Consider the following 27,872-nt stretch of genomic DNA (forward strand, 5'->3'; position numbering starts at 1 on the left):
CGCTGATTATTTTCCCAAACTCTTTGCCTGTGACTTGCCTCAGTCAGGGCCAGGAGCTTATATCTGTACAATTACTGGGAAGCATTCTCACTCTTATGTCTCATTTCAGCTTTTATCCAGGCTACAAATGAATATGAACAGTTTTCTCCATTCCATCTTAATGGATGGGATACAGTCAAAGCATTACCTTGGTTTCCTCTTCTAGCTGTCTTCTAAGCTCTTCAATCTGTTGTGTAAATGAAGTTTTCCCCCGGGACAGCTGACTTATCAGTGACTCCTTCTCTTCAAGTTGTCTTATAAATTCACCTGCCACAGGATTTAATCAAAAAAAAAAGTAAGATGATGAAATTACAAAGTCCCAGCCAAAATCAAAGTCCCACTTGTCCAATTCTGCTGAGGAAAAGAACAAACACTGATTGTGGGTGACCTTTTGTGAAGCTTCTTCCAAAGTTGTAACCATCAGACACTTCACCAGGATAGTTTTCCTTAGGGTTTTGTTTGTTTGTTTGGGTTGGGGTTTTTTTGTGGGTTTTGTGGTTTGGGTTTTTTTTATTTTTATTTTTTGCACTGCCAATACCTTGATTCATTAATTTTATTTCAGCTCATGGATCAGACTAGACTGATGCTTACTTTCACATGCAGTTGTAGCTGGTTTTATTTATACTTTTCTTCACTAATTTACATTGCTTTTCTGCAGACTTTTCAGAAGGCTGCAAAGCACCCTGCGAACCTCAGAACAGCCAGCATACAGAACAGAGGGATACATAAGGAGAACACTTATCACAAGAAGGGCGTCACTGTGGGGTGGAAACTGCAGTGTTATAGGAGTACATAGAACTAACAAGAAGGCACACAAGAAATGAAAAATCTGTCTTTGAAAATACACAAAACAGTGGTATCTGATGAGGATGCAGACATGAAATAGTACTACTCTGGCTAAAAAGGTAGCAAGCACTTAGGGGATATGTGGCATTTTTGGTCAGATGTGAGCATCTTCTAGAGTGCAATACCCAAAGTCATGCTGAGGAAGATGGTATTCACACAAACAGCAGCAGTGTGCCAACTCCTTCATCTTCCCTCTAGCATTGCAAGATAGATGTACATGTCCTTCTTCCTGAAATTGGGTACCTAGCCAGCACATCCATTTCAGCTCATGAGATGGTATCACAGTATGCTAGTAAATATGCTAATAGGTTTGTTTTAAAAGCCAGTCGAAGGCAAGGTTATAAAAATATTGAAGATAGGAAGTTCAAAAGACACAAAGCCACTGCTTCATTCAGCAGTCCTAATCCAGCCACCTTCGAGCAGACGTCATTGCACAACACATCTCACTGACATAGTGCTGAAACACACTTGATAGGCTGTTTTCCAGCAATTTAGGCTGAACACGCACATACCATTCTCACTCTGGAGTTTTGTCTTCTGAGTAGTGAGGTCATTCATGAGGCGAGTCATTTCCTCCAGTTTAGTTTTTGTCTCGTTCAGATGGTCTTCATAAGTGCGACAAAGTTTCTCTGCGTTTGCCTAACAGGAATCAGGAGACAAGACAAAGCTGTAGTCTCCAGGCAGCCATTTGGAAGCAGTAGCCTTCCAAATGTAGCCTTTTTTGTTTGCCTTTCAGAGAAATGGCAGATAACAAAGACACAAATAGCACAGGAGTAGAGCAGGGAATAGTAGCCTTTGTCTACAGCCCCAGGCCAGGGGTCTCCCCATCAGACCGCCTTCCCTATTTCTTTTCCCTGAACTGCATTCTGAACTGAAGCACCAGCGTAAAAAGACTGCAAGAACTTCAAAAGCAATCACATGCCTATGAAGCTTAGGCATAAGCCTCCTCATAATTGCTAGACAGGAAAATCACCTCCAATGAAAATTGCTTTACTGATTCTGTTTTAATTGCCATTTATCATAAATTGAGTTTGATGACAGCTTTCTAACTCTCAGAATACGGAAATTTCTTTTCTTCCCTTGCACCAAAAGAAGCCTTTAGAGTGCTCTGATTGCTACCAAGATTATCTACTCAGGAAACAAAATCCACAATTCAGCATGACCATCATGTGTGTGAAAACACACATGATGGTCAAGCAAGCCTTTGCTTTGCACTCCCTGCTAACATGGGTGAAAGCTGTGAACTAAGGGCCGGATCTGAGTGGACTCTGCTTAGGATAGGAGATATCCAGCTTCGGATGGCATCACCCCAGTCATCAACAGCCTAGGCAAGCACAATTTAAGTGACACAGTATTGTGCTCGGAGATCTACAGATAAATAATATGGCAGTGACTGGGGATGCACTGTGTGTTTTAGACAGGCCATCTTTATTGCTGTCCCATCTCCAGGTAAGAGGGTTATACCACCAGCTAGGGAAAAGGGGACACCATGCACATGAGCAGTTTGCAAGACACCATCTTCTAAAACACTTCAGCTCTACCAGGTGTCCTGGGAAACCTTCAGACCAGCCTTAGCTACACATGACCTTTTGGTGTTGGGGAAGCCTCTGGATCCTTACTTTTCCCTTGACCATCTGCTCCATGTTGGATGACAGATCATCCACTTCCATCTTCAGCTCGCTTTTCTCCTTTTCCAGTTTCTGCTTGACCCGCTGCAGGTTGTCCAGTTGCTCCCCCATCTCAGCCACACTGTCTGCGTGCTTCTTCCTCAGGGTGGCAGCTGTGGCTTCATAGTGCAGTGTGGCCTCCTCAAGGTCCCGCCGTAGCTTCAGGAACTCTGCCTCACGTTTTTTGTTCATCTCCAGCTGGGCAGCTGTGGCTCCCCCAGCCTCCTCAAGTCGCTCACTTAATTCCTCCAGCTCTCGGGACAAATCTGATCTCTGCTTTTCCACCTTGGCTCGAGCAGCTCTTTCTGCTTCCAACTCCTCTTCTAGTTCTTCTATACGAGCCTACCAAAGAGACATGAGGGCCTTTGGGTCACCTTCATAATGATTCCCATTGGAATACTTTGAAACACCTTACATTGTTAAACCCTCTGCCAGCCCCAGACTTTACAATACAGGTGGAAGCACAGCCACTTGCCCATTTGCACTAATAAATCAGATCTTGGGCTAGAGTAAGAATGATGAGTCACATCTTTCCCACAGTAGATTGCTCTCCAAGCTCTAGTTCAAGACATTTAGGTCAAGCGCATTGACCTTGTGCTCATGTACTTGACATTCAGTTGAAGTACATGAAAGAAGTTACTTGATAGTAGGATTAGCAGCAAAAAATTGTCATTGAAGGGGATGACTCTTTGTTCCTATTTTAAGAACTCTGTGACTGAAGTAACCTCCTTCTAGGAGTTTTATGACAGGATTTCAGATACAACAGTGTGTAGAATTGAATAACGAATATTCATTGGGAGCAGTCTTTTTTATTAAACAGTTATTTTGACTGATCTACACTTCACGTCCAAGTTATGCAAATGTTCTTTATTTACAAAAAAGCAGAGCTGATATTTTGGGTTAAGACATTTTTGGTTTGACTGTGCTGAATTTCTTTGTCCTTTTCATTTCTGTTTAAAATTTCCTGTGCACTTGAGCCCTTCCCCTAAATTTCAGATCCATGCTTATCACTGCTGAACTCCTCCCAGCATCCACCCTCAGCTCCATGGTTTGGAACAATATTATTTGCTTAAAACAAAACACCAAAGCCTTTCTGCCTTGCCTGAAACAACTAGCATTCTGTGGTCATATGTCCTGATACTGGGAACGAACCACTATAACACAAACATCCTGAGGGAAAAAGGGATCAGTCTGGGAAGGTATGGAGTTGCACCATTTTGGGTCTCAAAGCTGAGCTGCTCATCCTAAGACACACCAGAAAAAAGCAAGCTGACCTGAAGCTCCTTGATCTTCTTCTGCAGCTGCATCACTATAGCTTGTTCATCTTCTATCTTGGAATTCAGCTGGCTCATTTCAAATTCTTTCCTGCCACGGAAAGGAAAATCCGACTGTCACAATTTTGCCTGTAGCTTCAAGTTAGGCTTTTGCAATATTTAAAGAGTTGTTCAATAAAACTTCTAACATATCTAAAAATGAAAGCAATCCTCATGTACTGCTATTTGCATGAAAACACATCCTCCTCTGAGCAGCGGTTTCCAAGTCAAGGCTCTGCATGCGTTTGTGCAATTATATTACTGGTTCTTTATGTCATAAAGTTATTTTCAGACTCAAAAATATATTTAACAGAGTCAGGTCTTTCAACAATACTGTCATAGCTAGTTAGGATGAAAAACTTTTTAGAGACTTCCTTCAGCTTTCTCCCCTAAGCAATGAAAACATAAATAACTTTTTTTTTTTTAAATACTGGAAAGTGTAGTGAATTCTAATGTTTCAGGTATACCATGCAAAAGTAAGAGTGATTTTCCCTCCCTTCTTGGCTACACACTCTCTCCTCATGGAATTTCCTTTTAGCCACCATCAGAGCAGGATAACACACCTGAAGGCTCTGAAATGACAGTGGTAACTGTGCTGCTTTATTTTGTACAACAGAATCAGTCTCTTACTTTTTTAGCTTTTCTTCCATCTGCAGCTTATCGTTCTCTAAGTCCATGACACTCTCTTGGGTCAGCTTCAAATCCCCTTCCAGTTTGCGTTTTGCCCTTTCCAGATCCATCCTCACTTTCTTCTCTTGTTCAAGTGAGCCCTCAAGCTTTAGGGAAAAAGTCATTTATTAAATATATTGAACACAAATGGTTTACAACAGTCAGATGTTCGCTGAGCCCAGTTTTTTGCTGAGCTCTAGCAGGTTGAGAAGCAGAAGTACTTAAGTACGAGCATCCTATTTTACGTTTTTTGATTTCTAGCAGCCAGTGGCCATATGGGCTAAAGAAATGTAACATAAGGGTTAGTCCACGCTGTACATTTGTGCAAGCATTACAGTTCTCAGAAGCAAAGTTCTTTTTGACTTCATGCCAGGTACCCTGCAGATGCAAACTGAGTGTATTTTCCCTTGTTAGTGCACTCCTGTCAAAGGCTGAACTACACAGATAAGTTTTTATAGCGTTCCTGTAATTATACCTTTTACAGACGGCACAAGGTCTGTATTTCTAAATCCTCAATCATTTCTAAAAAGACAGTAATACATTTCAAAGCTTTGCAACACTTCAGACCCGTGAAAGCTGTAAGTGGTGGACAAACAAGCCTGGGGAAACATGAAGGCAGAGCCCGCTTACATCATCCACTTGCTGTTCCAGTTTCACTTTAGCTTTGCTCAGTGTGTTGACCTTGTCCTCCTCTGCTTGAAGGTCATCCAGAACTTGCTGATGAGCTTCCTGCAAGGACTTTTTCTCCTTAGTAAGTTTGCTGATATTCTCATCAAGAGTCGCCATTTCTTCTGTCAGATTTTTGACCTGTGTGAGAAAGGAAGATGTATCTGTAAGACTTTGAAGCAAGGGTTTATCATAATCTGGCTCAAATGACTGTCTGTACTGAACTTGTATGCAGGAAGACAATGGAAAGAAAAGGATATCTACCCACAACTACCCCAACCCCATGTGGCTTTTTGAGTGACATTGTTATCAAGGGACCCAATGTGTGGCAGTTCTTGTTGTGGGTTTAGTATATTCTTTCAAATGTACTAAATACTTTCCAAGTGTCACTCCCATTGTGGTGGACTCCAGCTTCTGATTCTCTCTGGGAGAAGTAGGAGATGAGTTTTACATTTACAGGCTCTAAGAAGAAGAACTGGAAGGACTCGTGGTTACAGCAGAAAATTGTTTACTAAAAAATGCCCAAATTAGACATAATTCTTTAGCTGAATTGCAGCAAAACTCACTTCAGAAAAAGGGAAATTTAGGCTCGGAGTTAAGACTTTTTCCCTCATAAGGTCAAACAACTCTGTATATACTGATCCTTCAGTGTGGCCTGCGCTACAGACAGTGTAAAATCATCAGAAGACCAGTAGTTCTTGTCATAAAGGTAACCCATACGCAACCTCTTTTGAATACATGGTGAAGTTCTAAAGGTACCTTGTTTTCAGTAGCATGCTTCTCTTTCTCTACTTTTGCAAGTGTTATTTCAAGATCATCAATGTCCTTCTTGAGTTCAGAGCACTCATCTTCCAATTTTCTCTTCTTAGAAGTTAGCTCAGAATTCATCTCTTCCTCGTCCTCAACCCGCTCCGTCAGTTCTTTGACTTTGGCCTCCAGCTGGATCTTGGATTTAATCAACAAGTCGCATCGTTCCTCAGCATCTGCTAGAGTGTCTTGCTCCTGGTGTGGCACAAGGAAGAGGACAGCAATGACTGCCTGGCCTTTTTTCTTCCTCACTTGTCCCCTATCCTCTAAGTGGTCAGAGAGCCTGATCCAACGCTACAGAGCAGAATAAGGAAAATTTCTCCTGATTTCAGAACACAATAGCGACAAGTAATTAATGGAGCAGGATGAGACAGTGGTGAGCATGACTAATCACATATAAGACTACTTCCATATCTAACTGCCAGGGACATTGCCTTGGACAGAACCTGTTAAGATTTGCATTGCTAAGCCCACCTGGTTATATGCTAGAACATGAGAATTTCTATCCACTCTCATTTTTGGGAAGACTCTGACAAGACCAACAGGTTATTTTAGTTGAATTGCACTAACACGCTGGTCTGTGAGACTTTGAGTTTCAAAGAACATCTAATAAATATATGTGTCTACTCACAGCTTGGAGCTGGAGAAGCAAATCATTTTTTTCCTGAACTAAAGACACTTGCTTTTCTTCAAGTTCCTTTCTCCTGGCTTCAGATTTTTCCAGGGCCTCCTTCAGTTTCAAGAACTCTTCCTTCATATTGGCCATCTCCTTTTCAGTTTCTGCAGACTTCAGAAGAGGTTTGATCTTAAAGAAAAGCTTCATCCAGGGCCAGTTCTTCACAGCCATAAAAGCACGGATGTTCCACTGAATTACAAGAAGGGCATCCCTGGTTTAAGAAGAAAACAAACAAAATTCTCTAAAGCTTAGCCTGAATTGAGAAAGTGAGAATTTTTTTCATTGTCAGTCAGTTTTATGGCTTTGTTCTCAGTAATATTAGGAACTTGTACTAGGTTCCAAGATATACAAGAAACTTCCTCTGTATCTCTTGATTTTCAGGGACACGAAACATTTTGAAATCTGATTTTTACTAGAGCTGCAGGCAGCTAATATGCAGTTGCTATTGCTTTTATCATACACCCACTTTAAACCTTTAATTTAGGGTTACCTATAGCCTTAGGGCCTGTAATAATGGCTCTATTTAACATATAATTAAATGGTAATGACTATTACCCACTAAGATTTAAGGGGATGCCTTCATACCTGCGTTCCACTATCTTCTGAAACTCAATCCTCATCAGTCTGCCACGTGCTCTTGCCTGGATCATTGTTAAGATTTTTGCAAGTCTCTCATCTCTCATTTCTTCTAGATGGCCCAAGAGACCAGCCTTGAAGAACACCTGGTATGCACAGATGTGATTTCACCAAAACGAATGATTTTATTCCAGAGTTACACAGACCTTATTGAAATAGCTCAGAAGAATGGTATTTTATTGACACATTATAAAGTAAAAGAGTGTAGAGAGCCAAATACTACTTGCATCAGGGACTGCACAGTACAGTTCCAAAGTTGTTTTTAAACCATATCTCATCTCCCCATTTTGAATAGGCCAAACTAGTTTACAGCCACATTTTTATTGCCACAGTACTTTTCAGCTGTGGCAGAGTTCAAAGCAGGTCAGCTGAACCACAGCTCCCAAATCCCAGAGACCCCTGCTAATGGCATCATGTCATAATTGCACATGGCCTCATTTCAAAAGCTGCAGCTGATGTTGTGGTCCATATATGTTTGAGTGTACCTATATTATATTAAATAAGCTATTGTTTTACTGGGGGGCATGGAGCATCAGCTGCTGCTATGTCTGATTGTAGTGTTACTGTAATAAAAGCTTTGTGAGAGCTCGACCCAGAGAAATAAAATTCCTCTAGCACAACTTAAAAATTAATATCATTTTGCTGCTATATTTCTGGTTCCTTGTATTATTAACTTTTCATTAATTGCCACCAACAGAAATTACATAATGTCTTATTCTGCAAATTGGATATTAGATCCAACACTTTTCTCTTTTCATAAGCAGTCATGGTCTTTTCTTGTTACCTTGGTGTGTCCAAAACGATATTGGTTATGATCAACATCTAAAGATGCCAGCAGTTTTTCAGCAGCTTTTCTGCTATCCACAAATGTATCCTCTGGGATCGCACCTGGGTTCAGAATGCGGTACCTGTTAATAACAGATGAGCAATGACTAAAATTGAACTATATTCTGCCTTTTTTTTTTTTCCCCCTCTTCCCCCAAAACTTCAAGAAAATAAAATAAAAAATCACCTAGGGTAATTTCCTACTTTGCATCTACACAGACACAAGCGAGAACAGAATTCTGCCTTCCATGTTCAGTCAAACTGAATGGAAAATAGACTTGAACGGAATAAAATACCTCAGATAAAGATGAGAATGCATGCTTTGCTTATTTTGACTGATGGGTTAGGACAGGAGACAACACAGCTCTGCATTACCTTTGTTTAAAGTCAGCATAAAGCACCCTGTTTGGGAAACCCTTACGGCAAATGCGGATGCCTTCCAGGACACCATTACAGCGGAGTTGATGCAAGACAAGGAAAGCATCCATTTCACCTGCAGGGGAGAAACAAGGCTAAATTAAATGGAGCTTCTCCATAGGGCTTAATCTTCACTTCACCGAGGGCATTGCAAAATGTGAGGTGTCATCTGCTGAAAGAGCAACACCATTGGATAAGGTGAACAACACAGAACAGTATTTAAGTACAATCTGGTGAATTGGAAGTAAGTATTGGAATGACATAGTTCAAACGTACTAAAATTTTAAGACGGCTGTGTTTTCCGTACCTGGAGTTTTTGATTCATTGGGGATAATGCATCGCACAAAGTGAGGGGCTGTAGATTTTAGGTTAGTCATCAGCTTATTTAAATTTTCCTGAAACAGACATATTAAAAACACAATTAGCTTTAGCAGTTTAGTGGAATTCCAATCACTCATTTCTTTGGTTTGTTGCTTGTTAGATTTATTAAGGTCATCTCTAAATAGTCTGCAACAAAATTAGAAGCTTACCAAAATTATTACAGAGAAATGTGTTCAAATAAAACGAAGTACAAATTAATTTTATTATAGGAATCCACATCAGTTTTAGCAAAGTCTTAAGAAGACACGTTTTACTTATAACCCCAGAAGTGTTAGAAACAAGATGAACCGCAAGCAAGATGCAGTATCATCCTGTGGAGCATTTCTGTACAGCCAACTGCATTTTTGCCTAGCCGCTTCCCCACTCAGTGAGAATAGTTCACCTTTCCCATCTGTTCCTCATAAAAGATAGGTTTTTATCCTCCTGGCCAAATGTTTTCCCTTTATTGATCTTAATCAGACATCTCCTAGGCAGGCAGCAAGGCAGCTTGGAAGAAGCCAACCATTCAGCGCCTACCAGTGATCACCAAGCGAACAAGAAAGTGTTTTGTCTAGTAAGCAGAAAATGAATACCGTTAGAGGTAGAATATAATGTCATCAGCACAACTGTTCAAACTGAAAATTTCTCATGTGCCAGTCAGGACGATAAATGAGACAACCTGAGCTGGGTAACCAGCAGCTCCCTGTGTGCTGGAAAGTGGGCTTCTAATTGTGGATTATTAAATTACTTTCTGAGTGATCCTTCAGCTAGCTTTACACTCCTTCAGCTGGTAAGATACAGCTCTCAGTTTCCCGTGATTTCCTTTCATAAGGAGTACCTCCAAACAAGATAAAATGACATGACTGGTGGCAGATGACTACTTCCTTCCCTACCGGAGGTTTACCTACATGACAGCTTCCTCAACGTTACTCTGAAGAAATTGCACTGATGGTATATTACAGGTCGCGTTTTTCCCTGGGGATGATCCTAGTGACAGCTTCCACCAGGAGCACATGCCAGTCCCAACAGAAGGGAATTACTTGGAAAAAAAGAGGCTATACGACACTCCATTCGACAACTTTTGTTTTCCATGACTGCACTAACCCCAGGATCCAATTACAAACAGTAATCAGATAGGGACTAGCAAATTACTTGTAATCAGTTCCTGTTCCACAGACACGCATGAAACGATAAGACACCACATTAGTGGTAAAGGTTGTTCACAAGATTTTGTGATACTTTGTCGAATAAAACAGAAAATACTTAATCTCCCGAATGTTCACAAAAGATAAAATGGAGCATCCCCTCACACATGCTGTTTTAATAACAACATATTCACTTATCCAAGGGCAGTAACCCAAGCCTAGAATCAAATTCTGATGTTGAATTTCAATTTTTTTTGTCCAGTCAATCCTTAACATTCCTCTTCAATGGATTGTCTTAACTCAAACCATCAGGTGGGGGGAAGTAAACAAACCTTGTGCAATGAGGACACCGTTTGAAAAGAAGCACCTTTCTTGCGTTTCTTTTCTCCGCCCTGGTCAGCTAAGAAAAAAAAAATGAAATAAGTAAAAACCACAATCTGTATCTCAGTAAGGGGTGCAGGCGGGGCATGGGAGACAGACAGACTGTTTTAATGGTACAACTTCCTTTGAATGAAAGGCATAGCTAATGATTTGATGGTTCTGATTGCTCAAATATTATACAAAACATTGTGAACATCAAGTGTGATATTTTGCAGCTCTCTGTCCATACTTAGGGTTTCTGTCAAAGACCACTGTAAGCTTTCTGGATTGCATTTGCATTTCAGATCTACATAGCATCACTTGGTATGCAGAAAGTCCATAAATATGAATAAGGCAGAAAAATAACTTTTAACGAAAGAGTCACTTGAAGTTCATTAAAAAGCCCACAGGGTGAGACGATGAAGAAAAATAATGCCTAGGGAAAATTTATGCTTTACATTGTACTGTATAGGCACTGATTCTTGTGTCTGCTATGCAGTCACTGAACTTGTGCAAGTAATATTTGTCCAGAATAGAGGGAAATGAATATTTATTTTGTAATTTTAGATATAGGAGCTTTGCATCCCCTAAATTTTGCTTAAAGCTTCAGAGTCAAAATCACTCGGATCCTCCAAAGGAATGCTAGTTTCTGACATGACCTTCATGAAGTTTCACAAGAGCCAAACATGACCCAAAAATGTGCAGCAATTGCTGCAGCTTTCTAAACACTGGACCATTAGATCATTCCCAGGAGGTCTGGCATTCTGTCACCTGTCAACAACAGTCAATGTAAAAGGAGAAGTGAAGAGTGCAATGTGCTTGATGCAATTATCCACAGCCTTTCCCCCTTTTGAAAGTGACACTGCCACGACTGGAAGAAGCTAATCTGGACAAGCTGCTTTTTTCTCCTGACACTGAGGAAAGGCAAGGTAGTATTCCAACAGACAGGAATATCCACAGGCAAATAGGCAGTTAGTAACTTCCAAGAATTTGCAAGTGGCAGGATTTTTGTTATTCACATTCAGCTCCGTCTCTTATTCACATTATGAAGTCTGCAGCCTGCTTGCTTCCTCAGAAAGTCTCTTATGGGTCATGACAACCACATCTGTAGAAATGAGGTTACTAATAAATAGGCTGTAAGTGATTGCAACTTCAGGACGCAAGAGCTACATCTTTTTAGTGAATGCCAGTCTTATTTACTTAAGAGCAATTTTCTGGGTGCTTGCTACTAGTCTTCTCACAAATAAAACAGTTCTGCGTAACACACAGGTTAAATACTTTCTCAGACGTACTTAAGTCTTGTTAAATAAAAAAAAAACAACAACCAACAGGAAGCAAAAAGGAAGACATATTGGCAAAACCATCTACTTCGGCCAATGTGGAATCGTGTTCGTGTACCTTCAGTATCTACTTGCCACCAATCCAACAAAGTATTCCCAAACTCTCTCTTAAACTCTGTGTTTCTCCTTTAATTCAGGGTGGCTAGCAAGGAGGACTACAGCATGGGAAACAAGAGCTGATCTTCTTCATAGGTATTTATGTACAAAATTTTTTGTGCAACACTTGCCTGCATGTCTGAACACTTGCATGCTCAAACTCCCACTGGAGTGTTCACAACACACAGATTTCCTTGCCAAAATTGCTCAGATGTATTAGGTATTCAAACTAGCTGAGTTAATGGCCTCCTTGTATAACTGGCAAAGTCCTACAGATGCTGCGCATATCTAAGTAATTAGTCACTGCCTCATTTAGCATTGAGTCGATTGCAGTGGAGAGATATTTTTTTGTTTGTTTCTGAAATTCGTTGCCAAGCACACATCCCAGAAATGAAAGAAAACCCATGTGAGCTGATTCTGCTTACCGCTGTCAGCACCAACGTAGCTTTCAAACAAGCTTGCCAGGAGTTTGTTGGATGATTTTTGGAAAATACCTACTACAGTTTCATTAAGCGGGTCTTTGTTCTTCTCAAGCCACCCAATGATGTTATAGGGAACCTACAGCAAGACATTGAAGACAAACCAGAGGTTGGAAATGTTCCCCTTCAGAGCAGCCAGTAGGTCTTTATGGTTTGGCTTGAAGCCAATGACCTTTTGTGAAGTGCTGCTCTCAGAGCAGTACCAGCCACCCAGCTTTTCATCGCTTCCTCTCTGATTCTCTGCTTCCTAATTCCCAGATGTCTCTTTCTAATAATTACCATCTGAATCCTGCACACCCCTTCCAAACTATCCGGTCCCTGCATCTTCTCATGGACTCCATGCGGTTGGCTGTAGAGATACCATGTCATCAGTGTCCCAGGAACCCTACTAATAAGTGCTGAACTATAAAATGCACAAGTAATAATTTCACTTCACAACAGCGTGACACACTGAAATAATCAAGATTTTCTGACAGTAATTTAACAATTAAAAATCTAACTTCTGGACTTGGCTACAGCTCTGTTTAGCGGGAGAATATGTTCCATCCCACAAGGGGATAGAAATTCTAATTTTCTTTGCTGAATACATTAACAACTACAGATAAAGAGCAAGATGGGCATCATTTCTCTTAATAAATACAAAATTAGCTTAATGTTCAACTATAATTTGCAATCAACAGCACCAGGTAGGTTCCAGCTCTGCTGTGCGGAGGATTCGTATCAACTCTAGCTGGATAAAAAAATTCCTGTCCCCCTCTCAAATAGTTTCTGCCCATCTGGTCTGAAAACAGAGCTTTGAAACTGAGCAAGTTTTGGCTCAGGTATCAAAGTACTGGATTGTGTTCCCGTTCACCCCATCATCAGTGAGCCTGTTAACTAAACCTTCACAGCAGAATTGGCCACATTTCCCTTGGCTACTTTGACACGCTGGTTCTAACATGAGCAAAAAGTGACATCAAATCTTTTTTAAACATCCCTGAAGTTAGGCAGAAATTACTTAGTTCATTTGTACAGGGAACCAAGGTGGAAAGTTAGATGCTGCTGCCGTTTAATCACTAATCTGAATCTCATTATAGGAAAAGTGATAAAGGCAAAGCAAGGCATATTTTCAGCAAAAGTGCTGCTAGTCCTCCCCAGTTTGCTTTGGTTTATTTGCTCCTGGTGGCATCTTACTGTGTTGCAATACTTGTGCAGAGAGAGTAGATGTCTGCTTTTACTCCTCACTTCCTTTTTTCCCCCCTCTTCATCCTTCTCACCCTCCCTTGTTGCGCAATATAGGCCAAAACCCACCTGGAAGACCTCTAATACAAAGTCTACTTGACAGCAGGGGAACTTACTGCACCAGCATAATGAAGAAGTTCAAAGTGAGCTTCATATTTCCTTTTCTTATCAGGTCTGGGCTTCTGCAAGTTAGGTGACTTGCCAAGATGATTGTCGTAGAGTTTGGCTTTGAATGTCATATCTGTTGCTTTCGGGAACATACATTCCTCTTCAAGGATAGACAGGATTCCCAGTGGCTGTGGATTTAAGAACATCTTAGTTGGGAAATGCTTAGGCTGCCTGATTTCAGTAGCTGTGCAGTCTTTAGGTTTGATCTGATTGAATTTAAAGCCTGCAGAACTTCTTCTCATCCTGAGGAGGAAGCCTTGGACTATTCTGTTAAAATAGTAACCAAACCTTTGACCATTCAGTATGTCACTTCTGCCTTAGAAGGCTTTATGATAACTTCCAGAAAGGGTTTGATTTACCTTTCAAGGCAGTTGGACCAACTAGCATTTTACTATTTGTATCTCAGGACAAGATGAACTAACTTCCCAGCACTGGACAAATTGTTTAAGGGACTAGGATCATGTGCAGCTATCCCACCCCTGGAGAAGAAAGCGATCAAGTAGAAGAGCACTTAATAACCAGCCTTTCTGCTCCAGCTGTTCCGAATGTCCTGCTAATACAAGACACAAAATTTCACTTTTCCTTACGTATCAGCAGGGTTAGATGCCATGACATAAGAGATGGCAGAAAGAGAGATACAGGAAGAGACAGCTGTCCCACCAAGACCGCATTATACTCACAAAGAAGAGAAAAGGAAAGGCATATCCCATACTGAGGAAGCGGTGAGAGGGAAGCAATAGTTCCAGGCTAGGAAGAGCACTAAGGCCTTTGCACATCAACATGTAATATAAGAAATAGGAGCCTCACACGGAGAGGTACAGGGCATGTGACTGAAACTTATTACTTGCCCCGAAAAGCTGACAACTAAGTTTGACGTTAAGCATACATGGAACAAAGTAAATGGAAGAACAGTAGGGACAGAGAAAAACAAAAGTAAAAACCAAGGAAGATTATGCAGCCATACAAATTAACAGTTACAGCTTGTGGTTACCGTTGGCTTTGTAAGGCAAACTTGTGGAGGTCAAGCCAAGTAGCCACAAATGCCACAAATACTGATTTTCCTTTGGTTCTGTATTGCGTGTAGAAAGGCAAGAAACTTGTCATAATTATCCTAGTCTGTTCACTGGGACTTGAGGATATCTCCAAGGGACCATCATGAATAAAACCAATTCAGTAAGTACACCTCAGCACTGCTGTACGTACCTTCTCAATTAGGTCAATACAGGCCTGCAGGTCCATGCCAAAATCAATGAATACCCAATCAATGCCTTCCTTCTTATACTCTTCTTGTTCCAGGACAAACATGTGATGATTGAAAAACTGTTGCAGTTTCTCATTAGTGTAATTGATGCAGAGTTGTTCAAAGCTGTTAAACTGCAGGAGATAAAAAAGAAGCATTTGCACCACAGTTAACTGGGGTTAAGGGCTTGGTGGAACCGCGAGAAGGAAACTGTTTACTTCTAAAACCTTCTAAACAGTAACTGGTTGAGAAACTACTGAGCATAACACCAAAGGCAAAAGAGGGGGGAGTTCAGTAGCAGGCTGCTGGCTGCCTTGTGTGCTGTCCTCCAGAGTGTGAGGATGCCCAGATTTGTTCAGGTCTCTCAAGATGTAAGTGTCTTTCTTTCAGCAGCGTGCCACACCACTCCTGTAAAGCAGAGACAATGCGCCCTTTGCTCTGCTGCATACATAGAACAACACATAGCAGCAACTGCATTAAGCACTTAACTTCAGGAATGGATTCTCAGAAACAGAAGTTGTGATGTGCTTTCCTCACATATGAACAGCCCAGGTTGGAAGTGACCTTGAAAGATCAACTGGTCCAACCTTTTGTGGGAGAGGGAGCCTAGCTGAAATTGTCTAGCACGCTGTCCAATCACATCTTGAAAACCTACAGTGATAGGGACTCTACCAAGTCCCTGGGGAGGTTGTTACAGTGAATGATTGTTCTCACTGTAAAAAAAAATCCTTCTATATTGAGATGAAGATATATCTCTTATACTGAGATACAAAGAGGAATAAATATACCCTATAAAAGATGCTTTCTCTCAAAGAGAAAGAGTGGGAACAACACATTCTCTTAAAACACAGCCCAAAGCATGTGAGATGTTTTTGATAAAGGTTGCCACCCTCTTCCTCCCCAGGAACTATGAGCATGTCCAGCTGTGCTAAATGGCGAGTATTTTCTACATCTGTGAACAGGAAAACCTCGTAAAACCATATGCACTGTTTGCTTTACGTCTTTCTCAGCACTTTGCCTTCTTTTCCTTTAGAAAAAGAAATATCCACCCAAGAGCTATAGCTTTGTATCTTTTATGTCCTTCCACCACGTCCTCACATGTTAATACTCACATCAAAGATTTCAAACCCAGCAATATCCAGGACTCCAATGAAGAACTGTCTTGGCAGCTTAGTGTCCAAGGTCTTGTTGATACGGACCACCAGCCATTTGAACATTCGATCATACACTGCCTTAGATAAGGCTCCAACAGCATACAAAACCTAGAATACATGTTTCAAAATGCCATTATGTGGAACAGAAATCACTGTGGAACACAAGGATTTCAGTGCAGTAGCCTCTTTCAATCCCTGCTTATGGTTGAAATGAAATTTCACAATGGTTCTTATAATCAGCAAGGCATACTTAGTACAACACACAGCTTCTCCCATGATCTATGCTGAATTTTCTTCAAATTATTGTTATTTATATGCATGTATACTAACACATACATAAAGTGCTAGTAAAGTGCCTCTCGGGAAACAGCTAGACAGCAAGTTGCAACCGTTTTAATCCCTTACATTGCCGTGGAAGTTAGGTACCAGAGAGCTCACAGGCTGTATGCCAGCCATGATGTCCAGAGCTACTGCCAGAACAAGGCAGGTCTGTGCTCAAGTTGTTCATTGCCATTTGCTTCTAATTTTTGAGGGATGCTGTGGCATAAGCAGGTGATATGAAAAGTTGGTCAAAAGCCTTTTCTTTAGCTTATGCATGACTACACCGATAGGATAGACCTCTGTCCATCAGTTTTCTAGTTTTTGAGCCTATACCGTAGCCTGTCTTCAAACAACGATTTTCATCATAACCAAAATGCCGCAGCATCTTCTACAATACTGCTACAGCTGCAGCAGTTCTAACCCAAGGACTTTTGTTTCCTAAATTAAGACATACCTTTGAGTGGATATTGCCTTTAGCTGATTGAGGTCACAGAGAGCTTAAAATTACATGAATAATGAATGAGTGATGAGTGAATAAATAATCCATGACTCAACTCTTCTAGGTAACTATTCTCATCCAGAATTAGATATCAATCCCCATGTGGTTTTACTGCACCTGGTTTCCTTGAGTGGCTGCTACTAACACCTCAGAAAAACAATCCTATGAAAGGCAGTGCCAGTCACTATTCCTTTGTCAGTCTCTACCAATTTCCTGCACTTCACTGTCTATTCCCCCAAGTTTGGGGATATAAAATGAGAACAGATACTAGAGGTACATGTCAACATTTCTAGCAGCTTTCTGTCCCTCTGAGATGTTACAGATGAATCCTCAAGGCTTGTGGACAGGTATTCAAGTACCCTGAAAGCTTCTCCTTACCTGTTCAACACTTTGACCTTTGGTCACATACTCGTTGCCAACTTTCACTCTAGGGTGCAATAAACCCTTAATCAAATCGGAGGAGTTGATTCCCATGAGGTAGGCAGCTTTGTCAGCACCTGATCAGGAGAAACAAGGTTTTAACTGGCTTTGAAATTCTACACAGAAACATGCCTTGCCAAGACAAATATATTAAGTACATCTGCTTCCAAAGAGAAACCAGATAAAGATCTTTCTCTTTTAATGATTTGTGCTACATGTGCCTGTACTTCCCCTTGTGGTAGAGAAGGTCATCTAGCTACCTTAGACCCAATTGAGGCAAGAATCACACTTGAGAAATTCTTCAGGTGTAGCGAAAAACATCTCTCCACACTGGTTATAGGCAGTTTCAGGTGCAAGAGAAATAAAGAAGCAAGACCTGAAGACATGGAAGAGAAAGCTAAGGCAACAACTTTTTACAACCATTTTGTTCAATGGTTACAAAAATGGAATTTCATTGGGTTTCTCCGACTGTGTCTGTTCACCTTCTACTAAGTAAGGTTACCCACCACTGAACAAGCCATTGCTACAGGCAAAGCACAGCACTCTTGGCTGAGCAGGAGCTGTGTTGGGCAAGATGAAAGTAAAGAAGCTGCTTCTTCCTCAACACAGTGCATGATACATGCCAGACTTGTGAAGGTAAGGAGTAATTTTAGGTGTTATTCTTACTTTCAGTGCCATCAGCTTCTGCCTGCTCTTCTCTGGGTCTTTGTTTGAATTTCATGTTCCCGAAGTGCATGATGGCACCTGTGAGCTTGTAGGAACCAGACTTCTCATCAGGCACAAATCCCAAGATGTCCATGGCTTGCTGTGACAAGGAAACAGATATTTTGTCACTTCCCTATTCAAAGGCAATGGCATTTTGCAGCCCTGAAATCTACCTTTGCATGGCAGATATTACTAACCTGCCAAGGGGTGTTACCTCACAAAGCAGCCACTGGAACACCCTGAAGACCCAGCAGTGGCTGGGGAGCGGGAGGAGAGCTCCCTTTATCTAGCATTTTATGTATCAAAATTATAAGAACATTGTGCCCATGGGCATTACATGGATCAAGGCCAGATTCAAAAGTGTAATAGTTTATCAGGCCTTGTGCTTCATAGTGAGAATGCAATTAAGACCCATTTCTACTTTCACTTCAGTCCAATAGTTTCAGTGACAGAAGTTAGGCTCTTGCCAGCACTTTCCCTCCCCACATACACCTAATCTATGAAGCACAAAGTGAAATCAATACAGGCTTACATCCGTTGCCAACAATTCTTCTCCATCATCCAAGTTGTCCACTGTAACTACTCCTTGTGAGCAAAAGTGGTAGTCATATGGGTTGGTGGACACCAGTAGCATATCTGTAAAAGAACTGCCAAGGTCAAAACTGCCATCTATTCAGGATACCCCAAAAAAATGGAGATCAAAAGATCAACTCTGACATACATTTGACTCTGCACAACTGTGTATAAAGTTGTTTTCTGGCTTTTTTTTTACAACTGCAGGGCAGCAACCAACTCTCCTATTCTACTATTCCAGTCTGAAGACCAAGATTTAGAGAGACCGTGAATAAAAAGAATATGAGAATACTGCGTAAACATCTATTAATCATGTTTTGCAGTATACTGAGCTCATAATTTCCTGTAAAGCCCTACTTTCTGCCTTGCATGCCTGTAGGGGTAAAAATCCCATCTAAGTACAGAGGACAAAAAGATTTTAGTATGATCCAAGACGGGGACAATGGGCATGGTTCCCCTTTTTTGAGAGACTCACTAAACAGTGACTTCTAGGACTCTTTGCAGGTGATACTTGGCTCTCGATGAACAGAAGTCTGAATACGGGTCTGGCTTTCTCTCCTTTTTCCTTTTCCTTCACATCAAAACCAAAAAATGTAGAGGTGTTTTCTACAAAGCGAGCTGGCTGCAAAACTACAGGGAGGGTCCTCCTTCCCTAAATCAACAGAAAGTTTCGCCCACATCCAGCAGACCAAGGTTTCGCCTAGATTTCAATCTTTTATATACATACACACATACCTACATGTCTAAATATGTGTGTAAATATATACATGTCTATCAATATGTTTATACAAAAACATACCCTCTGTAAGTCTGTGTTACTTTGCTATGTAGTCACTGTTATGTATTCATTTATCTACATTTATATTTTTCTATATTTATACATATCTGTATTTAGATATGTATGTGTTTATATACAAACGCATACATTTCTTGTCTACAAAACACAAGTCCCCATTGGTTTCAGCCTCTTCAAGAGCCTGCAGACATGCTCCTGCTGGCCAGAAAGGTGTGTGCTGTTGCAGAGTACACCGATAGACGGTTTATGAGAAAGAGCATATTTTTCCAGCACAGGGATTCACACAGGAATCTCAGTGCAATGCTGCCTTGAAATCTTTCCCGTAATCGTCATTAATTAGGCCACATAAAAGCTAAGAGGGTTAGGGACTTGACCACACAATGTCAGGATAATAAGACTTCAAACCAGATTATGATTGCTATGGCTTAGTAGCAGTTTAGTGCGGCAATAAAGTGACTCTTCAATGTATTTCATGTAATGTGTTTCTTCAGAGCACAAATTAAAGTCAGCAAACCACATCGCTTACATAACTAGTGAAGGTTTTATTCAAAGCATTAGGAGATGGGAGCAGAAAGACCTCACCTGCTCTCTGCTCTTCTCCAGCAGGTCTATGGGACCGCATTCAGCCAGAGAAAACTTGAAAAGGGTAAATCATCAGCAGGCAGCTTTGCATATTCTCCCTTGCTACAGAACATGCTAGGATGCCACTTTTGGCATCTGGGGCAGAAAGAGGGAACTAGCTTTTCTCCGTGGATCTATAAGCAAAGCTCCTCATACATGAAAATCTGGATAATTAGTTTTATTACCACAAATGCTTTTGGAGGCGTAGCACTTGCCAGATGTTTTGAGACCTCGGATTATGCAAATTCATAGTGATGTTTTTTGTCCTTATAAGGCTACTTTTTAAAAGTCCTGTCTTAGACTAATCTGTAATATCACTTCGCTTTATAGAGTACCTGCATCAGTATACGACAGAAAAATGGTCTCTGTTGCCACCATTGGAACAGCATCTTTACAAGAGAGCATTTGACGGTGAAAGTCCAGTTTTCTCAAGCGGAAGCATAAGGGCCTTTCTGAACACAGGTTTGCCCCCTGTCCCCTCCTCAGCCACTGTCGGTGCAGCTAAAGGTTGATTCTTAAAAGCTGTAGACCCACGTAATGCTTACCCAGTAACTCTGGTTTCTTTCCCGACAGGATTTGGTAGAAGATGTGATAGTCTCTTTCACCCGGTTGCTGGAAAATCACTCGGGATTTCTCCAATAAATCTAGTTGCACAAAGTAAAATTCAGTAAGACAGGCTCTCCAAGCTTTCAGATGAGCAATTGTACTTTTTTAAAAATGAGAGAGTTTGCTGCTTACAAATCTCAATATCAGCAGATGACAGCTTGCCTGTGGTTCCAAAATGGATTCGGATAAATTTACCCTAATTCACACAGAAGAATATTCTAATTAGTGCATATAGTATACACAGAGGGAAACAAAGGGTACTGCTTGAAGGCAATCATTTGGCCCAAAAGAATCAGTAAACTGATCAGTAAAGTAACTCCTTTACTTTGCATAGGCAAATTTTCAATGAGAAATATCAAACAGTGATACCACACTTTCCCAAACCTAAATCTATGCATACAGCTATGTAATCAGCTTGTGGGAAAAGGATAACTGTGTTCTTATCTGCCAGGCTAAGACACAGGACTGCACGTAGCTTCCAGTTTTATGATGCAGGTTTACCCTGATGCAGGACTCAGAGCAATAACACGGGCATGAGACACACAGGCTCCTTTTTTGACTCCTCATTTGCAGTCCTAACTTACACGCAACTGCTTGCGTCAGAAGGGTGTTGTGATTTTACACTGCTTTGCCCATAAAACTTGCATATTTGTTCCCCCAAATTTCATAAAAACCAGGTAGTTTTCATTTAATTTATTATATTCAAACACATCAGCCTTTTTAAGTAATTAATTTCCATTCCAGCTGACAAACTCCTTATACAATTGTGTGGCTTTCCATAGATGCTTGCAACCTCTGACCCTCTCCACCCCTTCCAATTTAATTTTTAACTGGATTCAAGAGGGAAGCGTGGGCTAGAAACTCAGGCCGTCATCCTATGCCGTTCCTTTTGGACCTCAGAGCCAACGTCAACCAGATGTGGCAGAGGCAGAGCTCCTGAGGGGATTGGTCTCCCGCAAGCCTAATGGAAATGAGGAGGGGCCCAAGGTCACGTCAACACTGAGGGACAAGCAGGGGCAGCTTGCTCGGCCAAAAAGGTAGATGGTACGGGTCAAAGGTAGGAGTGTGCATGTGTGTGTCTGCAGAGGGGGAAGATGTGAGAGGGAGCAGGGACTGTGGTGTATTCCTGAAACTTGGTGACAAAGTAGAGCTACTATAGGGAATGACTTAGGCTAGTGGAAAATATGGTAGGAAAATAGGGCAGAGGCAGTTTGGGGGAAGATCTGCTGTTGCTGTTCAAAGGGCTTCATAAAGCTAGGCTTTGCTTGTCTCCTCATCACGTACAGTTTAAACAATTAGTCAGGGTGGATCTTTCTTTGTTTCTTTTTATCTTTAATCCTTCCACTAGTTTTTCCTGGTTACAGCCTGCTTTGTTATTCTTCCACTGTGTGGAGATCCAGCCATTTTAATGGACAAAACGAGAAGCAACTTATGAAGGGATTATTACAGAGATGTTATTATCTGGCCATTGTTGTAGAGGACATCATTACGTTATGTTACAGACTTACAAAACGTGAGGAGTTGTCATTTCTCAGGGTTTTGGCATTTCCAAAAGCTTCTAGAGCTGGGTTTGCTTGAATGATTTGATCCTCCAAGGTTCCCTAGAAATCAAGGTTGAAATACTATTGAGAAACCTACAGTCCGCAAACTCAGCTGGCAACTATAACTCAGCCATGCATTCACTTATAGAGAGAAGCCTCCCAAGCAAAGTGATTTACCTCCACCCTTGGGGTGGCACAGTGTGAATGGCGTAGCAGCAAGATCATCAGTCAATTATGAGTGCTTAAAAGGCCTAAAACATTCTGCCAGTCTCTACTGTTTTGCTTTGTAGATTTGATATCTTACGCCATCTGCATACGAAAAAAATCACCATATATCTTCCCATGTACCGTGAAGCATGTAGGGACATCCAAGTGGATGTGTGAAGGAGAGGGCCTATTGAAGACAGTGACAAGCACTAAAATGTAGTAGATTTGAAAGCACTTAGAGCTTGTAATATTTGGGATCTTTGGAGATGAGAAAAGCATTAACTCTCACTCGCACAAACTTCAGTTTGCTGAAGCAAACGACTTTGCTTGGGCTCCAGGGATCCTTCACTGGGGGAACCACACAAAGTGAAATGTTGAGGTTCATGACACGGACTGACAGACCCCAGGACCATTTTCACGTGGAAAAGATAAAATAGCAAAGCTGATGACTTACCCCAGTTTTGGTAGCTGGTTGCTGTCAAAAGAGGGACACAACAGAGAAAAAAAAAGAGAGAGAGTGTGAGTACTAACATGAAGGACATCACAAAAGATAAAGATTAGCAAGGTCAAATGTCCAGTGGGTACCAACATATTCACTGGTTTAACCCCTGCTCCAGACACCTGCCTGGTTTTGCTCTGGAGATGTTCCACAAAGAACCAAAAGGCTAACTAACTGGACAGGAAAAATGCACTGGTGCCAGGTGGCAAGAATAAAAGGGTGTAAATGCAAACAGACAAGTTTTAGACAATTAGTCGTGCTGCACTTGAACTCTTGGATTATTTAAAAAAAAAAAAAAAAAAAAAAGGGTGATGATAATGAAAATAAAATGTGACCTGAGCTGATAAATTACTGGGAATATCTTCCAACTGCAATATCTGTTATTTGCAGAATCGTTCCATGAGCACACCAGGTTTCACACACCATTATGAGCACCAACCTCATTGCACGCAAAAAGCTGGCTCTGGACCACGCAGTCATTTGTTAAGAGAGCCTTGCAGGCCTCAGATGAATGTACATTAGATTTTGGTGATGTGAGTTATGCATACAGAATCCAAGCCTGGCTGCAATTTTGGCCTTATAAATACAGTTCACAGGAATCAGTTAATTCATCACGAAAGAGCGCTGAGCCTTCAAGTGCAATGAAGCTTGTAGTGAATAAGCTCATAGCAACACAAGATAAAAACCAACATGAATACAGTATTCACTGTAACCTTAGAGAGCACTTATAAGTAGAACAGCACTTATCCAAACAGAAATACAGAAAAGCTGATTTAAAAAAATCTTTTGGCAAAACATTCCCTTTTTGTGGACAAAAAAGCTTTCAACAAACCAGACATTTTGATGAGAAATGATAATCCTAGTCCTTTTGAAGACTGTTTTCTATGTGAAAAAAAAAAATTCTTAATCTTCACAGTCTCTCCATCTTTCGACCAGCTTTAACACAATCAGAAACACATTTAACACACTCAAAACCTAAAATTCCTAGAAAAAAGCAGCAGCAACAACCAGCTGTTTAGAACCAGGCGTGGTTTTGCTGCTCCATCTGGAGCGTGGCAAGTTCAGATGAGCATTGCCTTTCTACCTTCAGAGCAGCACGCTCTCAGTAATGCCATGTAAAAACGTCAGAATCTTTTCCCAACAGTTTCTTTCCTTAAGCATGCCTGTTGAGGTCTAGCACATGGTTGAGTGTTCGGGATGTAGACTTGTGGGGTTAGTTGTACACAACAGAAAAACCTTGGGAGCCTGAAATGAAACAGCCACCACCAGACTTACGTTCTTTTTACCAGGTTCACCCAGGGCTGCCACTGTGGCAAAGTACTGGATGACGCGCTTTGTGTTGACAGTCTTGCCAGCACCGGATTCTCCGCTAAAGGAAGGAGGAAGATAACAGGCAGTGCTTAAATAGTTGTAAATCATCCTCTCACCTTCCTGTCCTGCCAGCTCCTCCCTGCACATAGGCTGTTCTCAGAATCACTGACTCTGATTTCTGCAGCCTGTTGTTTGGCCACTTCAGTTGAACTCACATTAAATTGACTCAACGAAGAGGTGAATGTCTGTGATAGCAGCAACTAAGTCTTCACGTGAGTGGGGTCAGAAATCTCGTACAAATCCACACTACACCGAGCTTCCTTTAAGGGCGTGAAGTTTTATTACAAACATCCAGACCAAGGGTCTGAGGTATAACTATATACAGCTAATGAGTTGGGAAACGTACAGAAAAGCTGCAGTAATTTGCCAGCTTTATCCAGAAGCACACATGAACCATGTAGAGAGACACCCAACTCTCCATCTTTCATGCTTGTCAGTAAATGATGTGCCACTTCTTTTCTGCTTTGGTCATCTGCCTCCCTTTAGATACGTCTACACAACATTCATAAATACAATTTGCAGCAAGAGCAACCACATTGACAAGAAGGAGTCTTCCCAGTCCAAAGAGGGCAGCCACAGCAAGGCTCACCCTGGAAGAAGCTTCTTTAACTGCCTGCTGATTTGTTTTCATGCCTACTTGGAAGGAATACCAGATGGGGATCAGAAATGGACCAGTCTCCATCAAACCCTTAGCCACTCCTTTCCCGTGGGGCTCAAGGCAGCCATCGGATGGACAAATTGCCAGTTACTTGGCTTGGATCTACTTCCAGGCAATTTAGCTGAGATTTCAAGGGTCAACTTGTATTTCAGTAGGATTTTTTTTTTTCTTCTAAGTTTTTTGCAGGAACAGAGTCTTAAATCAATCAAAAAAGAAGCACTTACGTGATCAGCATAGACTGATTCTCCCGATCTGTGGAGGGGGGGGAAAGAGACAGATTTAGTAGGCTGTACAAATTGCTTATTATAATTGCAAATGTGTACCAACTATTCCAGAATGAGTCCTGCAAGGACAGGAGAGAATCACATGAAGCAGAGATGGAAAGATAAAATCCAGTATCATCTAGTCCAACCTCCAGCAGTGCAAGTTCTAGCCCTGCCCTCAACCCTCCTCTTGTGTTTTGTTCAAATCGGTATTAAAGACCTGTCAGTCATGCCTGTTCTCACTCTGTCTGGGAGACAATAATAAAGAAAGTAATTTCCTGTCATCAAAATGTTTCTTTTCTTACTCCTGTGTACGTTTTTGCTCACATCTGACCCTTCTGCTCCTGCAATACTAGACCAACCCAAGTAATTGTGCTGTTTGTTCACATGCTGTTCCTCACTATGCATACGTGCTCTTCTTCAGTTGGCCTTGCTGCTGGAATGAAGTTTTATAGTGTCCCTGCTATTAATGGCCTGACCAGATATAAGCGTCTATTAGAACACTTTGCAACCTTAATGTATTATTAACCAAGTTCAGCAAATGCTAAATCATAGCAGAGTCCCAAGCCTCTGAGCCTAAATTCCTCTTTTGTTTTTCAATTCCCATCATCATAACCGGCTGCCTATTGGGCAGCCTTTCCATATTTCGTTCTTATCTGATAAAAGAGCATCTCTCTTCAGCCACACACACATCCCCTCTGCCCAGAGCCTTCTGTCCCCTCACAGCTGTGGCACTTTCCATTTTATTAAAACCAAGTGACAGCAGGATGTGTTCCCACCAAGCCTCTTTGGGATTTACCCTGCCCCCTCACAGGACCTGGTGTGAGCACACCACTGCTGCCCTCTGCTGATAAACTCTTTTTTTCCAGTAACTTGAGGGTCGGGGCGAGAAAATTTCACACGAAAATCTGGAGTTCGTTGCCGCAGGGTTGGCGCCCAGACCCATGGCAGTCAGTGCAACGCTGACCCACGGCAGGCTTCTGCAAGTGATGTGCGCACAGAATCCTAGATAGCTGTCCTTCACTAACCTTTGAATGCATGCATCTTATAAGCGTTAGAATGCTGAGCATAAACTGACAGTAAATTTATTTTTGAGACTGGGAAAATACTTACAGACCTTTGGGGCATGGCCCCATTTCTGTTACAAACTGATGGATTCACCCAGTTCAGACAGCTAAATCTGTGCACCTCACAGATAAGTCATATACAGAGCTTACTGTTACCAAAAGTACCACAGGGACAGTCAGGGGAGTTAAAAAAAAAAAAAAAATTATATATATATATAAAATTGACACAGACTGCCAAGCTCCTGCTGCTTGTAGAGTATTTGCACGTTTGCTGCACACTGCAAAAGCTCTCACAAACTTCCATCCAGTACAAATCACTTTGGCTAAATAAAGCGAAACAAAATTTGAAAGCAAACAGTGCCACTTACTACGCAGCATGTCGTGGTATGCGTTATCAGCAATGGAGAAGATGTGGGGAGGAGCCTCTGAGCGCCTCTTGCCTTTGTACGCGGCAACAACTTCCGACTTGTATACAGGCAACCACTTGTAGGGATTTATAGTCACGCAGAATAAACCGGAATAGGTCTAGAGAGGAATACAAAACAAGAGTGAAAAAAAAAAAATGCACAAGGAATAAGGAAAAAGGTCTTAGTTAACCAAGCAGGATCTGTTGTTGCCAGCTTCTGATTCGAGTTTGAATTCTGACTTGAATTTCAGCCTTTGATCTCAATTTCTAAAGCTACTGGTCTGCTAAGTGTCTTCCTGTTGGCAATTGGTATCAAAACTACAGATATTAAACAGTTTTCCAAAGGGGAAAAAGTATTTTCAAGATGACAACCAGAAACAGAAAGAGCCCCTTCAGCAAAACAAAGGAGCAGCAAATAGACCTACATCTCTTTTTCTGCCTTGCTACCCCATGAGAGTTGTTTCCTCTTGGAAACAGTCATTTCGAAGGTAAGAAAGGTTACAGCTTTCCTGTTTGAACTCCATTATCAGGAGGAGAAACAACCTCCCTTTATCAATTTGATGTGAGCACCTTGGGGCAAAGAGAAAACAGCATCATACTGTTATTCCCCAAAGCTGTGGAGCTTTTTTCAGCTTCTGGAGAAACACAGTTGGTAAAAATCTATCTATATAGTTGCTCTTTGGGCTATCTACATCAGTTAGCTGGAGCCTGGTCATTCTGAGGATGAATGAGTTTTCAGTTGTAACCCCAGGGAATCGGTGTTAGTTGGTAACTTTTCAGGTACTTAGTCCAGGTGAAGCAAAAATCTTCAAAGAAACCCGGTTATTGTAGGGGCACAAGCACGATGTTAATGAGCTCAATTGCATTCTAAAAGTTTTGGGTGAAATCCACGTGTCTTCCCCTAAAAATAGCATCAGAACCTGCTCCAGAATGGACTTGGCATAAGTCCTCAGTCCTGTTTTCTACAGGGAAAAGAAAAGCCCCAACCAGTAAACTGATCAAGGCAAGATGACTAATTTCTACCTATACTGACCTGCAAGCAAAGCTGTGCTTTAGGCCATACATGTCCATACAGGGGTTATTGGAGAAATGCGGAAAATGTTTAACAATCAGAATTTAAATGAGAAAAAGTTGGATTTGCTCCTCTGATGAACCAAAATCCAGAACAGGGATTGGCTAGAAAATCTATCGAGTC

At 41.3% G+C, this 27,872-nt stretch overlaps 1 protein-coding gene across 2 annotated transcripts in view; it reads right to left on the bottom strand.

Moving 5' to 3' along the window:
- Window positions 1–27,872, bottom strand: part of MYH15 (myosin heavy chain 15) — a gene marked incomplete at its 5' end in the record, with an annotated part of 45,211 nt that overhangs the window by 14,750 nt on the left and 2,589 nt on the right. Inside the window, 27 exons of one of the 2 annotated variants that reach the window (XM_082498458.1) lie at window positions 188–306; window positions 1,398–1,524; window positions 2,505–2,894; window positions 3,827–3,917; window positions 4,496–4,641; window positions 5,165–5,341; window positions 5,960–6,202; window positions 6,639–6,894; window positions 7,269–7,405; window positions 8,104–8,227; window positions 8,520–8,637; window positions 8,869–8,956; window positions 10,399–10,466; window positions 12,288–12,420; window positions 13,679–13,858; window positions 14,934–15,104; window positions 16,083–16,232; window positions 17,323–17,441; window positions 18,031–18,169; window positions 18,602–18,705; window positions 20,605–20,703; window positions 20,798–20,861; window positions 22,174–22,266; window positions 22,868–22,885; window positions 24,188–24,281; window positions 25,166–25,193; window positions 26,640–26,796. In XM_082498458.1, coding sequence (XP_082354584.1) covers window positions 188–306; window positions 1,398–1,524; window positions 2,505–2,894; window positions 3,827–3,917; window positions 4,496–4,641; window positions 5,165–5,341; window positions 5,960–6,202; window positions 6,639–6,894; window positions 7,269–7,405; window positions 8,104–8,227; window positions 8,520–8,637; window positions 8,869–8,956; window positions 10,399–10,466; window positions 12,288–12,420; window positions 13,679–13,858; window positions 14,934–15,104; window positions 16,083–16,232; window positions 17,323–17,441; window positions 18,031–18,169; window positions 18,602–18,705; window positions 20,605–20,703; window positions 20,798–20,861; window positions 22,174–22,266; window positions 22,868–22,885; window positions 24,188–24,281; window positions 25,166–25,193; window positions 26,640–26,796 — 3,633 coding nt within the window. Of the gene's footprint in view, window positions 1–187; window positions 307–1,397; window positions 1,525–2,504; window positions 2,895–3,826; window positions 3,918–4,495; window positions 4,642–5,164; window positions 5,342–5,959; window positions 6,203–6,638; window positions 6,895–7,268; window positions 7,406–8,103; window positions 8,228–8,519; window positions 8,638–8,868; window positions 8,957–10,398; window positions 10,467–12,287; window positions 12,421–13,678; window positions 13,859–14,933; window positions 15,105–16,082; window positions 16,233–17,322; window positions 17,442–18,030; window positions 18,170–18,601; window positions 18,706–20,604; window positions 20,704–20,797; window positions 20,862–22,173; window positions 22,267–22,867; window positions 22,889–24,187; window positions 24,282–25,165; window positions 25,194–26,639; window positions 26,797–27,872 lie in introns of both variants that reach the window. The other variant, XM_082498457.1, reaches the window with a different exon arrangement.

Source organism: Vanellus vanellus, assembly GCF_965231255.1.
Source record: "Vanellus vanellus genome assembly, chromosome: 1".
NCBI lineage: Eukaryota > Metazoa > Chordata > Aves > Charadriiformes > Charadriidae > Vanellus > Vanellus vanellus.